The sequence below is a fragment of the Patagioenas fasciata genome, chromosome 8 (assembly GCF_037038585.1).
Source record: "Patagioenas fasciata isolate bPatFas1 chromosome 8, bPatFas1.hap1, whole genome shotgun sequence".
Taxonomy (NCBI): Eukaryota; Metazoa; Chordata; class Aves; order Columbiformes; family Columbidae; genus Patagioenas; species Patagioenas fasciata.
Genome location: NC_092527.1, coordinates 37,492,831 through 37,505,930, shown reverse-complemented (window position 1 = coordinate 37,505,930; position 13,100 = coordinate 37,492,831). Strand labels below are relative to the sequence as shown.

The 13,100-nt window shown below is 41.7% G+C and overlaps 1 protein-coding gene across 1 annotated transcript in view; it reads right to left on the bottom strand.

Moving 5' to 3' along the window:
* Positions 1 to 12,220, bottom strand: part of PLPP4 (phospholipid phosphatase 4) — a 56,653-nt gene extending 44,433 nt beyond the window's left edge. Inside the window, exon 1 of the mRNA XM_065843969.2 lies at positions 11,746 to 12,220. Coding sequence (XP_065700041.1) covers positions 11,746 to 11,801 — 56 coding nt within the window. The 5' untranslated portion in view covers positions 11,802 to 12,220. The remainder of the gene's footprint in view (positions 1 to 11,745) is intronic.
* Between the last annotated feature and the right edge of the window lie 880 nt (positions 12,221 to 13,100).

The window sequence follows — 13,100 nt, the reverse complement described above, 5'->3', positions numbered from 1 at the left end:
TGCAAGAGGCTTCTTTCATTCAGTCCCTATTCAGTGCCCAACACACCTCTGGGAATTTCTGTATTTTTGAGAAGCTAGAAATAAAAGCCTTCATACCACTTTCCTGATAACATTTGATTTTCTAATCTGAATGTATACAGCTTTCTCCACTTTTAATTCTGTGGGTGCAGCTTTATGTAGAGAGCAGCCAAAAGCCTATGGAATTATATCCCGGCACTGATAAGGGCAAAGGGTGAGGGGAATATTTCTGGGTTTTTACTTGATGTTCCTGGCAAGTAGAGAACTGGTTTGTCAGGGGTAAGTTTGTCTTCAGATGAGTCAATATCACTTGATATAAAAGATTTCTGAATATTTTAAATTAGGTAGCAATTGCAGTGTTATATTGAATTAGCACATATGCCCACATCAGGCCCTCAGATATATGAGAAATCATTTTGATTAAGAAGGGTTTGAAGATAAATTCTGATGCAGTTTTAAAAATATATATATTATCATGGCTGTCATATTTCCTAGATGTGCTGAAAGATGAGAGTTTCCAGTATATTTCTTCAGTCTTACTAACACGTTTCCCAGATTTGCCTCATTTATACACTGATTTAACCGATCTATATCTGGGTAGGACTTCTTCCAAAGATGAACAACCACTCTCTTTACTCTCAGCCTTGCAGCTGGAATTGCACCCCGGTCAGGGTAACCTGTACTATTACTGGGCCAACAAAGCCAACCATGATACCAGGACAGGTTCTTCAACCAGAGTGTGTCTAACTAGATGATGGAGTCTGTACCAGCCAGTGGCTCTGATTATTGAGGCACTGGACCCTTCTCTGTTACAGCATCTGGGGCTGTATTTATTATATAAAGACATAATCAGCTATGCCCAAGACTAGGTTCAAGTCTGCTCCAACACATGACTTAAGGCACGTGTACCCACACTGAAAATACATACGAACACAAACAGGTTAAAACCAGACCCAACCCCTCTGCTCAAATTTTCTCTTCCTTGTTTGGTTCAAATTCAAGAAACAATATGAATTAAATGAACCAGCAAGGAGGCAACAGCTGGGGACCCTGGGCTCTGTTAAAGTCTATATTGAACTAACAACATAGATTCACAACAGGAGTCCTGCAGCTGATATAATAATATATAAATGATCTTAGAATACCTAATATGAAATAGTGAACAAGCAATCTTTTTGCAATGTTGAAAAAAAAAGAGAAGAACTTGGAGTTTTAGAACCTAACGTTAATTTCCTTAGTACTTCAATTATACCTCTACTGCTTTCTCAATCCCTGGTATTTGAAATCTCTCCGGATAAAAGATTTCCTTCCTGTGACATTATTTCAGTCGTACTAAAGCTAAGACGAAAGGGAAAGGATTATCTGAACATGCATGAACAGCACAAGAACAAGCAATTAACACAGCCAGCCAGTTGTTCTTGTGCGCCTGAAAGAATCCAAGAGCTTCCAATCCATCCATTCTACTTGTTCATGGGCTAAGCACTTCAAATGCAAGTAGCACTAAATATCACTGAGTATCATTATTGCCCATATGAAGTGACTGAATCTAGAAAACTCCCATTTAATGGGAATAAAAACGGATATCTAGGAATTAAACTACTTGATTTGCTTAGATACAATCTTTTCGCCATCATTTCTTCTTTACAGAAGTGGAATATTTAGAAATGAGCAAACTGAGAGGAAGAAAAAAGGAACAGTCAGTCATGCTGCATTGCAGCTTTGAACAGAAGAGCAGGAGACAAGAGTGGCTATACCGAACCAGGAGAAAAAACACCGCAAAAATGAGTCAAATTGACACATTTTGGCTGAGTTTTTACATTTTGTAAACTTTCTTTGACCTAATATTGAAACTGATCTTTGCATTTTTTGCTTTAGGAATATAAAATAAACTGGTTTGAAAGAAAAACATATTTGTTTTGGCATTTAGCTGCTCCGGGGGGTGAAAAGGTTGTTCAGTTCTTGCGATCCCTGCTCACACGGGGCGCTGGCGAAGCACTTGGAGCACAAGGCAAACAGGTCAGAGCTGCTGCTTGTTACGCCAATGTACAACACTGCAGGCAGCCCGGTCCAGCTGCACTGCTGTAACAGAGATCAGAACGGTGGTTCTCTTACAAAAATAATACACACCAAAAAATCGAAGCTATTGGCTGCTGTTTTCTTTGCATTCATCGTGTTATCTCTCATTTTAGTTAATAAAAAAGCATGAGTTATGGTATTAATTGTTGCCTCTATGCTCTATTTTATTAAATATACCCTGCAATGTAAGCTATTTCATGAAAGCCATTTCTGTGCAAGGAAATCATCAGTATATGAGCACTGATATTGTACATTATTCTGAAGTGAAAAACAGAATTAAAACTACAGGTTTAAATCACCTAAGCCCATATCCGAATAACGAACCGAAACACACTACAGACAGTCAAAATTCAGCTTCTATTGTTTTTTAATGCTTTGTTTTATTATATCTCAGACTGATTCAGACAAATAACTCTCAACAATTCCTTGGACAACTATCCTAACTCCATAGCAATTCGATAGAGCTGAGTATTCTGATGAAGTTTCTTCTGTTTTCATACCTGTGTGCCATATTGCCCTTGACTATAGGTTTGCTGCTGAAATGAAAGTCAGGGCTTCAATTCATTCGTCTTAGTGACCAAAGCTTTATTTTTAGTCTGGAATATGTTTCTTATGTGAATGTTTATGATTTGTATCCCATTCGCTATGCACCACTATTCTCTTTAGACATATGACGGACAGACAGAGACGTGACCTTGACAGAGGACCTGGATGGCAGTGAAATCTGTCCCCATATAATGCTGTACCTGAGGGGTACAGGCTGAATAAAAGTGAGGATGAAGTAGTACCGAACAAATTGCCCACAAATAGAGGGAAGTGCCAAAACACATTCTAAGAATGCATTTTTTGACATTTTAGAAAAGCAATTTTAAAATGCACATTTTAAAATACTTCAGTATTGATAAAGAAACACTATTTTGGCCAAGTTATTTACTAAATCGCATACAAATTTACAAGTTACTTTGTTCCAGTTTTTCCTCCATGGTTGCTGCATGCAATGACTTCATTATTCTCTGGGAAAAAGAGACCTGCCTAATGATATTCACAATCAAATCCAACCAGATTAAAATCACTCAATCCAAAACCACTTATGTGAATAACTACATGTTCCAGAGCATTAATAATGATTAAAAAAATAATAAAGATACAGTAATGGGGAACAGGAACATCACTGTTAGCATTTTGTGGCACACACTTAAGTCCAACAGCAATAGTTACACTCCTGTAAACACCTCGGACACTGGATGAATGAAATTATTAATGGCCTCTCTGCGGGCTATGAGAGCACAGTCAGGCTATTAGATCTGTTCTCCCATTAGTGCAAATTGGCAGCTAATGAAAATATAACACTTTGTATCAAATGATACTCTCCTCTGTTGTTTTCCATTTGCAAGGCTTAACAACACTTGGCAGGGTGCCACAAATCCTTCAAAGTTAAAGGACTTCTGAGCTGACATTTACACTCCCATTATCAACGCTCTTGAAGGGGTAAAACTTTTCACTCAAAATATAGAGTAAAAATGTTGAACTACAAGACTTCAGAGTGAAACATTTCCCCTAATCCAGGATTTATTTTCCCCACAATCTCGTCAACGCAGAGTATTTAGAACATGGTATCTGACACGGCACTGCCCTCCAACCAGAACGGATCATCAACTCCTACTCAGTCTTTACTAAAGTATTCTCCAAGTGACTTCAAATTGGTGACACCATTTCCTTTTCTGCCCATCCACATGAACCAAAAATCCCTTACAAGCAATTTTACTTTAATGTCTTTCAACTTTTCCCCGCACACTGGAACACTCTCAGGCAGCATAAACCTCAGTCCACTAAACTGATTCGTGCCAGCTTACAAAGCCACCTAGTCTGTCCCCTTGCAACCACGCAGCAAAGCAAAACTTGATGTAAAATACTCCCAAGATACTTCACTGTAACTTGCTTTTTAAAATTCCCATTGGTGGAGATTCTACACGTGCCTCAGGCAATCACAGCGCTCAAACATACTTACAATCAAGCTGCATTTCCCCACACTCAGAGCGAGATTCCCTTGCTACATACAAGTTTAAAAACATTTTATTTCTGTACAATTCCTGAAGGACCTGAAGAGCAGTTTGTGGTGTTCATACACCTTCACAGCAGCTGCTTACACGTGAAGATCACTGCCATGTCTCCTCACACTTCTAGATTAAACAGCTCAATTATTCCCCCCTTTTCTCAGAAAAGTCGTTTTCTATAGTCCTCTTACCATCTTTCTCACTTCTCCCCTATTCTCTGAAGTTCACCCACACAAGTAATCTTAATCTGCCACTTACTATGAAAACACCCGTTGTAAACCCTGTCACTCTAGCCTACAGTAAAACCATTCCCACATATTGCATTTTTTGTATGCAATTTTAATTAAAATTCAGTGATATTTTAACAAGGAAAGCCATTTAGCCAATTGACAGTAAAAGCTAAAAGTGTTTTTCTAATGCAGAGAAACACAAACATACAGCACACAGTGACTGTAGCAATTAAATTTACAACAAATAAACATTCTTAATCTAGTTTTTTTGCAGAATCATATCAATCAGTCACAGAGTTTCTTGCATAGCAATAACTCATGGTCCAGCGATTACAAATTTACCATTTACAAAGCAAGGGAAAATCATGAGTGGAAAGTACCTTAAAACCCATGTAGTTACAAAAAGCTTATTTTAAGTACCACATCTGATGACAAGTTTGTCTCTTCTATGAAGACAATCTAATTGAATTGTCTGTAAAGCAGTTATTCTGATTCGGAAACCAGTGAAGCTGTCCTTAATCATTCAAGTCCCTTAATCGTCTAAGTCCCTGATGTTCATTAGTGGATTACAACCAATACTTTAATGAGGGACATATGTATTCGTCTTTAGCTTTCTCTCTTTGTCCTCTAATACTTCCCAACATAGATACAGCACTCAAACATCCCCTATTCAGCATCAGTACAGTGCTTACTACAGAAAAAAGTGATAATACCCACTAAATGTAATCCTTAATCCACTTTTAGCATCAACAGTTCTGCCAATTATTTCTAAGTACCCGCTTTTCAAAGTCACCAACAGGCTGTGAAGCTATAAAGATCTTGGTTTACTGTGTCAGGTATGGCTGCATTCTCAGCAAGAAGACCGTACCTTTTATTAAAGACTTTGCCATGAGAAACCTAGTTGTGTCACAGCAAGACTGTGCTTAGACCAAAGTATACAAATCAATTTTTGTAACGGAAATTTTCTGTTACAGAAACCCCATCAGTCTTAGTAGCATTCTCACTATAAAACATCCTCAATCAGGGCTGGGAGCAAATAAATAGAAAGTGCCCAAGTCAGTGAGTCAATGGGATTCAACAAGAGGAGACACAAAGTGACCATTTACTCCTCAAAAATCTGGAGCAGATGCTTTGGCATTCACAACAACATCCTTTTTTAGCAAGTATTGGGCTGCAAGTTTAGCCATGGACATCAACTGTAAATCCCATCCTATTAACAGGACAATTAGAATTCCTATGGTTAAATCCCCCCTTTTTTTTTTTCCATCCCCTGGGACTCGGGGAAGACAAATGAAATAAACTTTGATGCACAACCTAAAAGTATTGATCCAATAGTCCGTAAAACAGCCTATCCTTCGCACGGACCAAAGTCTGCTCTAAAAAGACAGGTATGCTTTCTCCTGAATAGCAGTTATCAAAGTCAGTAAAATCCTACCCTAGTTTCAATAAATAAGAAAACAATGGAAACAGAAGCGTCAGCTCAGTGGAACACTAAGTACCAAGTGTCTCTGTTACCTTGGTGATATTTCATAGATATTAGGACGGGCACACGGTCATTTTGTTCTGCGCTTCATATTACACTAGAAATAACAGGTATTTATGGCCTTCTGTTTTTACAGTAACCTCTCAAGGATGTAGAGCTGAGCAAAGTTAAAATTCAGGTTACTTTGTGATATATCAGCTGCATTCAGTGTGTTACAGAAGCTCTGTGGCATTCTAATTCTTCCATCACTTCAAAGGTATCCCAGGCTCCGCTGAGCACTGAACAAGTCTGTCGCTTGCAACTGGAGCTCAATATGCAACCTTTGATATCTGCTCTCAGATCCTGAGCACCAGAAAGGATCAGGTCTTTTTTATAACACATCTTTCCCTTAACTGTTCATTAACCCTACTCAGTGAACTACACTTCAACCTGGGCCACAAAACTAAATCTTTCCCCCATTTTATAATAGTATTGTCTAAATTATGGCTTACAATACAGTTCCTATTTTTTAAACAAGTTAATAATCAAACATGTTGAGGTTCTCACTTTCTATTATCATTACTATCAGTGAAAGTAACACTGAAAAAAGCTCAAAGCACATTCCATGTTCAATGGGTTTGGCTACTGTCCAAACACCATAACAAAGAATTTGTCAATTAAATGAACAAAAGGCAATCAAAAGAAGTATTACACTCCCTTTCTTGATGAGAAATTAGGGTACAGAGAAATGAACTTTGAGACTTTTAAGATGACCGGAAGCCAAACATCAGGTTCCAAACAAATTCAGAATTATGACATATTCAAATCCAGAATGTAGGTCATGAAAAGATTAAGATCATGTGGCCAAATACCTGAAAAATTCAGCTAGAGCACCTAGGCTGAAAAAGTGCATTGAAATCTTGGTCTAACTGTTTTGTGCAATTTGGCAGCATTTTTGTCAGCATGGAGAAATACATCTTAATGCCTCAGACTAGTGATTTCTTCTCAGTATCATTTTGCTTATATTACCTACAGATCTCTCACCGCTCATGACTCTCAGCTCAGTCTGTTTTCCAGAATTCCAGTAGATATGACAGAAAAGGCAAGTGCGAACTGTGAGAAGAGTAAAGCAGAACTTCAGCATTGTGGAATTTCCTCAGCTAATTGATTTTCTGTCTGTGTTAACAACACAATACATGGTATCATTTACGAAGGCAACATATGCAGAGTATCCAGAAGATCGCCACCCATGACAAAGAAAGCTACTTGAAAGAGCTTTCCACGCTAAATCATTTCATGCATATTTATAGCTTGATTAAAATCTTAATATTGTAAACTCGTAAGAAACCCAACGTGTGCAGAATCAGGTTTTATTTACTTAAACCACATCCTTACAAGGATGTAAGCACTAGTCCATACTGCACACTCTCGTGTATGCTGTATATACATATGTTAGTCTGCAGACAAACATTCATACCCAAGGGAGGCTGCTAATGAGACTGTGCTGTAGGGAAGTTACCCCATTACTCTGAATGACATTTATATTTTAATCACATCACACTCACTGAAGAGCTCAAGGTTTGATGAAGCAATTCTTGAAAGACTGTCTTTGTAATCACTTAGACAGAACCATCAGCGATCTGCTGTTGACAAGTCTTTGGGCTAAATATACTACAACACACGCAAATTCTTCTGTCTTCCTACCAATACAATGATGTGATCTTCTAAAACTTGTGGAATTGATGAAAAAGTTCTCCTTGTAGGAGATATCTGAAATAGAACAACATTTATTTTGCTAAGAAACTAGGACGTCCCTGCTGGCAATTACAGGCTCACCCGGAGCCACAAGTCAGTGAATTCTTTTTAGGACAGATGAAGGACATTGTTTTGAAGGCATCATTCCTGTGTAAGATATCAGACTTGCTCACAAATCCTCTTACAGTTGCCCTACGTGCATAAAACCAAGTCAATCAAAACAATTCACTTTCATCAAGCATTCAGTACGTCACAAATGCCACTGTCTACATCGAGCAGATGAAAGACCGGCCATACTTAACGTGTTTTAGCATTGATCAAGCATCTTAAAATGCTCCAGGTCACACGAATAAGTACAAAATGAAGAAAACAAAGATGAGTCCCTCCTTCAATTGTTCTTCAAATTAGTGTCTGATTTTTTTCTATAAACCAAGTACGTGCTCAAAGTTGTGATATTAAACAACAGAAGGTTTCTACTTCTGAGACCTTTCATGAAAAATTTCACTTAAAAAAAAAAAATTCAGTTCTGTACTCATAGATATTTCTTAATAAATAAAAAAAGCTACACAAACAAAAAATATAGTGAGAATTTATTTAAGTCAGCTTTAATTGAAAAATATTTGAAACTGCATAACGTAGTAAAAATGTAATGGACAAATTATAACGTGAGAATTTTCTTTTCCTGTCTACTGTAGGAAATCATCTATGCCCATCAGGATCAGTTCAGCTCAATCAAAAGCTGTAAAACTAAAAATCAATTTGTCAATGTTAAGGAACTGGGGAAAACTGTAGGGCAGAAAAGAAATATCACTATTATCCCTACAGTTTGTAAGTTGTGGTTTGAGAGCTGTTGCTGAAGATACTCAAAGAACATCTATTTACCTTCCAAGTAAAGTGTGCACCAAGCATGGGTTTGACTGCAATCAGCTGTGTGTTGGTTTTGGTTCGGTTGTTTTGGTTTCGGGTGAGTTTTGTTTGGGTTTTTTGTTTGTTTGTTTTAAACTCTGCTTCTGAATTTCCAGCAGCTGAAGTTCTTCTAATAAATCTCTCCTAATTAATCCTTCTTTCAATTGTAGTAAATCCCAGGGGTTAAACTGCCCTGCAGCAAAGATCTTCGTAAACACACCGAAGCTTGAGTTGCTTAATTTCAATCCCTAAACCCGTCTTTAATTGCTAAGTGAACACCTAGCAATTGCTAAGAACAGAACATCGAGAACTGAGTCAGCTCTTACCATTATCTTCACTGACTGTCTGCCAAATTCACCAAAACCAATACACAACCGGCAAAAATGTGTCTTACTTGGAATGGTGCATGTTTTCATGACAGCAAAGAACTTAAAACACAAGTATAGATCTTTGCCTTCGGTGGAATGACTAAAGTTGATAATTATGGCACATGGGGGAAAAAAAGTTGCCAGTCCTAAGTATAGAAAATATGGTTGTTGTTGCTGTAAAATACATTCAAATTGACAATAAATTCAATTTTAGCAATCAACATAAGTTTTCACACCTTCATTTTTATGAAATGACATTTATCACCAAGCAAAACTACAACATGGAATATGAATCTTTTTTGTTTTGCATTTTATGGTACAAAATATGCCAGTATATTACTCTGAGTTATACTAATCAGTAGGTTGTAGCTAAGAAGACATCTGGGAGGCACAGATGGTTCACAATTGGCAAATAACTATGAAACTATTATCTTCAAGGTGAGATTTCTAACACTACAAGGTTGGTTGTGGCCCAAAGTCATCAAAACCTTTTCAGAATGAACTAATTCTCTTACACCCAGGTCCTAGTGGACAAATATCTATGTCACAGCTGGCATTCACAATAGAGATGATCCCAGACTTTGCTTCAACTCATTGATATTAACGACATTCCTTTCCAAGGGAGGTGGGAGCATTACAAGACTTTTCATTCCTAGAAACAGCTTCTGCAGTGGAGCTCACATTGCTGCTACCTCAGTCCCAGGGCTTCCAAATTCACCAGTAACTGGTCATACTTGAAGTGATATTTCAATGAACTCAACACTCCATAAAAATCATTGCCCTGGCTTTTTACAAAACCACAGAAAATACAGTATTTAAACTTCTATAACACAAAAGTTCCAGAATATGAGTAACTGCCTCTCTGGAAGGACAGAGAAATACTGAATGATATTTCAATAACAAATTAGCACTTTGGTGTTAAGATTATCTGAATATAAAAGCTGGAGATTACATTTTTGCAGCCAATACAAACAAAGTGCAGTTCTTCAAAAAACTAAACACCAACCTGGATGTGAATTCTGAATACTACGTATTTGGTACTTTTAGATGTCAATGAATGTTCCAAGTGACCTCTTACAATATCAGAATTATTCCCCAGAATTCCAAGAAGAAAGAAGCTGAGCTATATGAAAATGTGGAAAGTGCTCGTGTAGTCATTTGGCACTATGGTGGCTCTACCTGCAGCCACCCCCAGCTCATTTTAGGGCCACAGCATCTCAAGAATAGTGAAAATGACAGAATGTTTTAGAGAGGAAATGAACACAGAAGACAAGGATAACCTAGAGATTACTGCTTATAATGGAGTACAATCTATATATTATGGTAATAAGTTGCATGAAGAGATGCCTTACTGGATGGTGTAGGTAATGTATTACACCTGCAGTTGTCTCTGCTCAGCCTGTAATTCCATGTATTCTAGAAAAGAGTTCTATTGAAAGGAACACGACTGCTTTCAAAGTAAGGTGTAACTGCCCTGAAAGATATCACAGGTACCTTACAGGTTTTTGAAGGTATCAAAGTTTATCCTAAAAGGAAGAGGATGACACTCACAAAGCATGTTGCAAATCAAAAGATTTGCATCAATATTCAAGAGAAATGAGCACAAAGGAAAAACTCAAATCCCAGTAAATTAGCCACGTTATTCATTAACCATGAGAGGTTCAGAAAGAAATCACATCGAAGCATTCTGGAATCACCAGCTGTAAGTCAGTATCACCAGTTGGTAGATGTCCTGAGCTATTCCTGCCTGCACCCGTGAACAGAATCCATTGTTAAGCAGACAAACAAGTGAACAGTAGCAGAACCTGATCTAGTTTCTGTGATACTTTTGAGATGACAAAGATGTTAATACTCATCTTTAAACATTAGGCAACTGAAACGCAAACTTCCATGAAGAGCATAACTTTTGATTGTTCAAACGCATGGAGAACACAATTTGCCGGAAAGAAGAAACAGATAATGCCCTGAGAAAGGGGTAAGCCTGCCTGAAGTATACGGTATAGGTAACTGTTTTCTCCTAAAGAAGGCAAAGAGTGCTCCCGCAGCAATGGCTGCACATCTTTCAGCAACCAGATTTTCGTGACTTTCCTTCCTACATCCCAGTGTGCGGATGCGCATCCCCAGCTCCATCACTGCTCCCGTTCAGCCCCAGGTTCCTCCACAGCTGGGAGCAGCAGGGCTGCCACTCTCCCTGCCCCGAGCTCACCCACCGCGGGCTCCCGCCGCTGCCACCACCTCCTGATGGGCATTTACAGCCTTGGCAGATGAGACTTCGCAGCAAAAACTATAATCGTCCACAAGAAAACAACAGGAGGGTTTTGTTGTTGTTGTTGTTTAGTTGGGTTTTGCACACTTCTCTCACAAACAGTAGTTTCTCCGACAAACCAAAAATCCCGCAAGTCTTCTGCAAAATCCCAAGGCAGAGAGGGCTCCCCGCTGCTCCCGTAACCACTCACCCCAAGGAAAAATTCCTCCCCGCACCCCAGAACGGCGGCAGCTCCCCCTCGCTCAGGGCTCCCGATGGGGCCAGCGGCAGCCTGGGGGGTTCCCCCCAAGAGGGGTCCGGCTTGTCAACGCTGGGAGCCTCTCCCGCAGGGGCTGCGGGGCTGTTAACGGCCGCCAGCCTGCGCCGAGGGGCGGACAGCCCCGCATCCTAACCTCGCATCCCCACCCCGCATCCCCACCCTGCACTCCCCTGGCTTGGAGATCCGACACCGCGCCCGGGTGGACGGGAAGGACTCAAGCGCAAGAGCGGCCCCGGGCGAAGGAGGAAAGTTGAGGCAGTCCCGGAGGTACCGAGGTACCCGCTGGTGCCGTTCCGGCAGGAGTTGTCTCCACCGCCGCCCTCGCCCTCCCGCTGCCCGGCGGGTACTCACACGAAGACCCCGAAGAGCACGACCCGTATGCCGATCTCGATCGCCAGCTCCCGCATGGTGGGTCCCAGCGGGCTCCGGCAGCCCCGCGGCGCCGCCTCTCATTCCCCGCGCGGGGCAAGGGGCACCCGGGGCGACTCGGCCGCTTCACGCCGCCCGCGGGCAGCCCGCCCCGCCGGCCTGAGGAAGGGCGGCCGCGGTGCAGAGCCCCGCCAGGGCCAGCCCGGGCCCCTCCATCCCCTCGCGGAGGCACCGCGTCCCGTCGGCGGCGCGGCCGCGCTGTGCGGGAGCGAGGAGCGGCGCTGTCACCAGGCTGACACGGCGGAGTCGAGCGCCGGCACCAGGGGGAGGGACCCGGTGACTAACGCGGTGTCTCCCGGCACGGGGGCCGGGGGATCCTGGGGATTTCCCCTCCCCTCCCCGCCCCCGCGGCGCTGGCGAGGCGCTGCCGTCCCGCTCGGTTCCCCGGGGCGGCTCTGCGCCACCCGCCCCCGGTCCTACCGGGATGGAGCGGCCCTTCTGGGCGGCCCCCGCGTTTTTGCCACTGCCTAATGCTAGGGAGGGGGCCGTGGCGCCCTTTGGTGCACGGAGGCAAGGAGAGAGTGTTTCTCCTGCCTCATTTAATGCAACAGTCGCCCATCCTTAGCTGGAATGAAATGAAGCCATTGCCTGCGGGTGCAAGGGGCTGACATTGCCTCCCCGGAACTCCCTCATGGCACAACCCGAAACATGCTGCATTTCGGACCTCCTGGGTTCGGTACAGCTCGGATGAGGAGCTGGGCTGGCGTCTCTGTGTTCGGCTCTGATGGGTAGTGAAACACCGTGCTCCCGAAAAGATGGAGAGAAATCAGGGGGGAAGCACCACTAGACACCGTTCATAAAGACAGATTGCTGGTAGTTTGTGCAAGGGGCAATTACATCCCAGACCACCCATGCTGACCCTGACCTTGGCACGTTTACTTTATCTTTGCATAAAGGATTAACAGTGTTTGAATACATTCTGCAGTATGTATATGACAGGCTTTGCACTCATTTAGGTATTCATGTCGTATTAAACCCTACTTATTGTTAATGTAAATAACCCAGCATATCACTTTAGCTTCATTTGGTCAGATTCTGCCCAGCATGTGGTGTTACAACCTAAATGTGTGTTTAGTTCAGTGTCTGTTCATTCCTAGAGGTGGGTCCAGCTCAACAATCAGGCAGAGGAGGTGGTTATGTGGGACTGCAGATTGCTGAGATGTCAGAAAGGCAGCAAAACAATCATGGCGTTGGTTTCCTCCTGTGATTCCTCCAATCCATCCTCCATTCCTGCCAATCGTGAGCTCTGAGCCACCGTAATCCTTGTATTGCCTTAG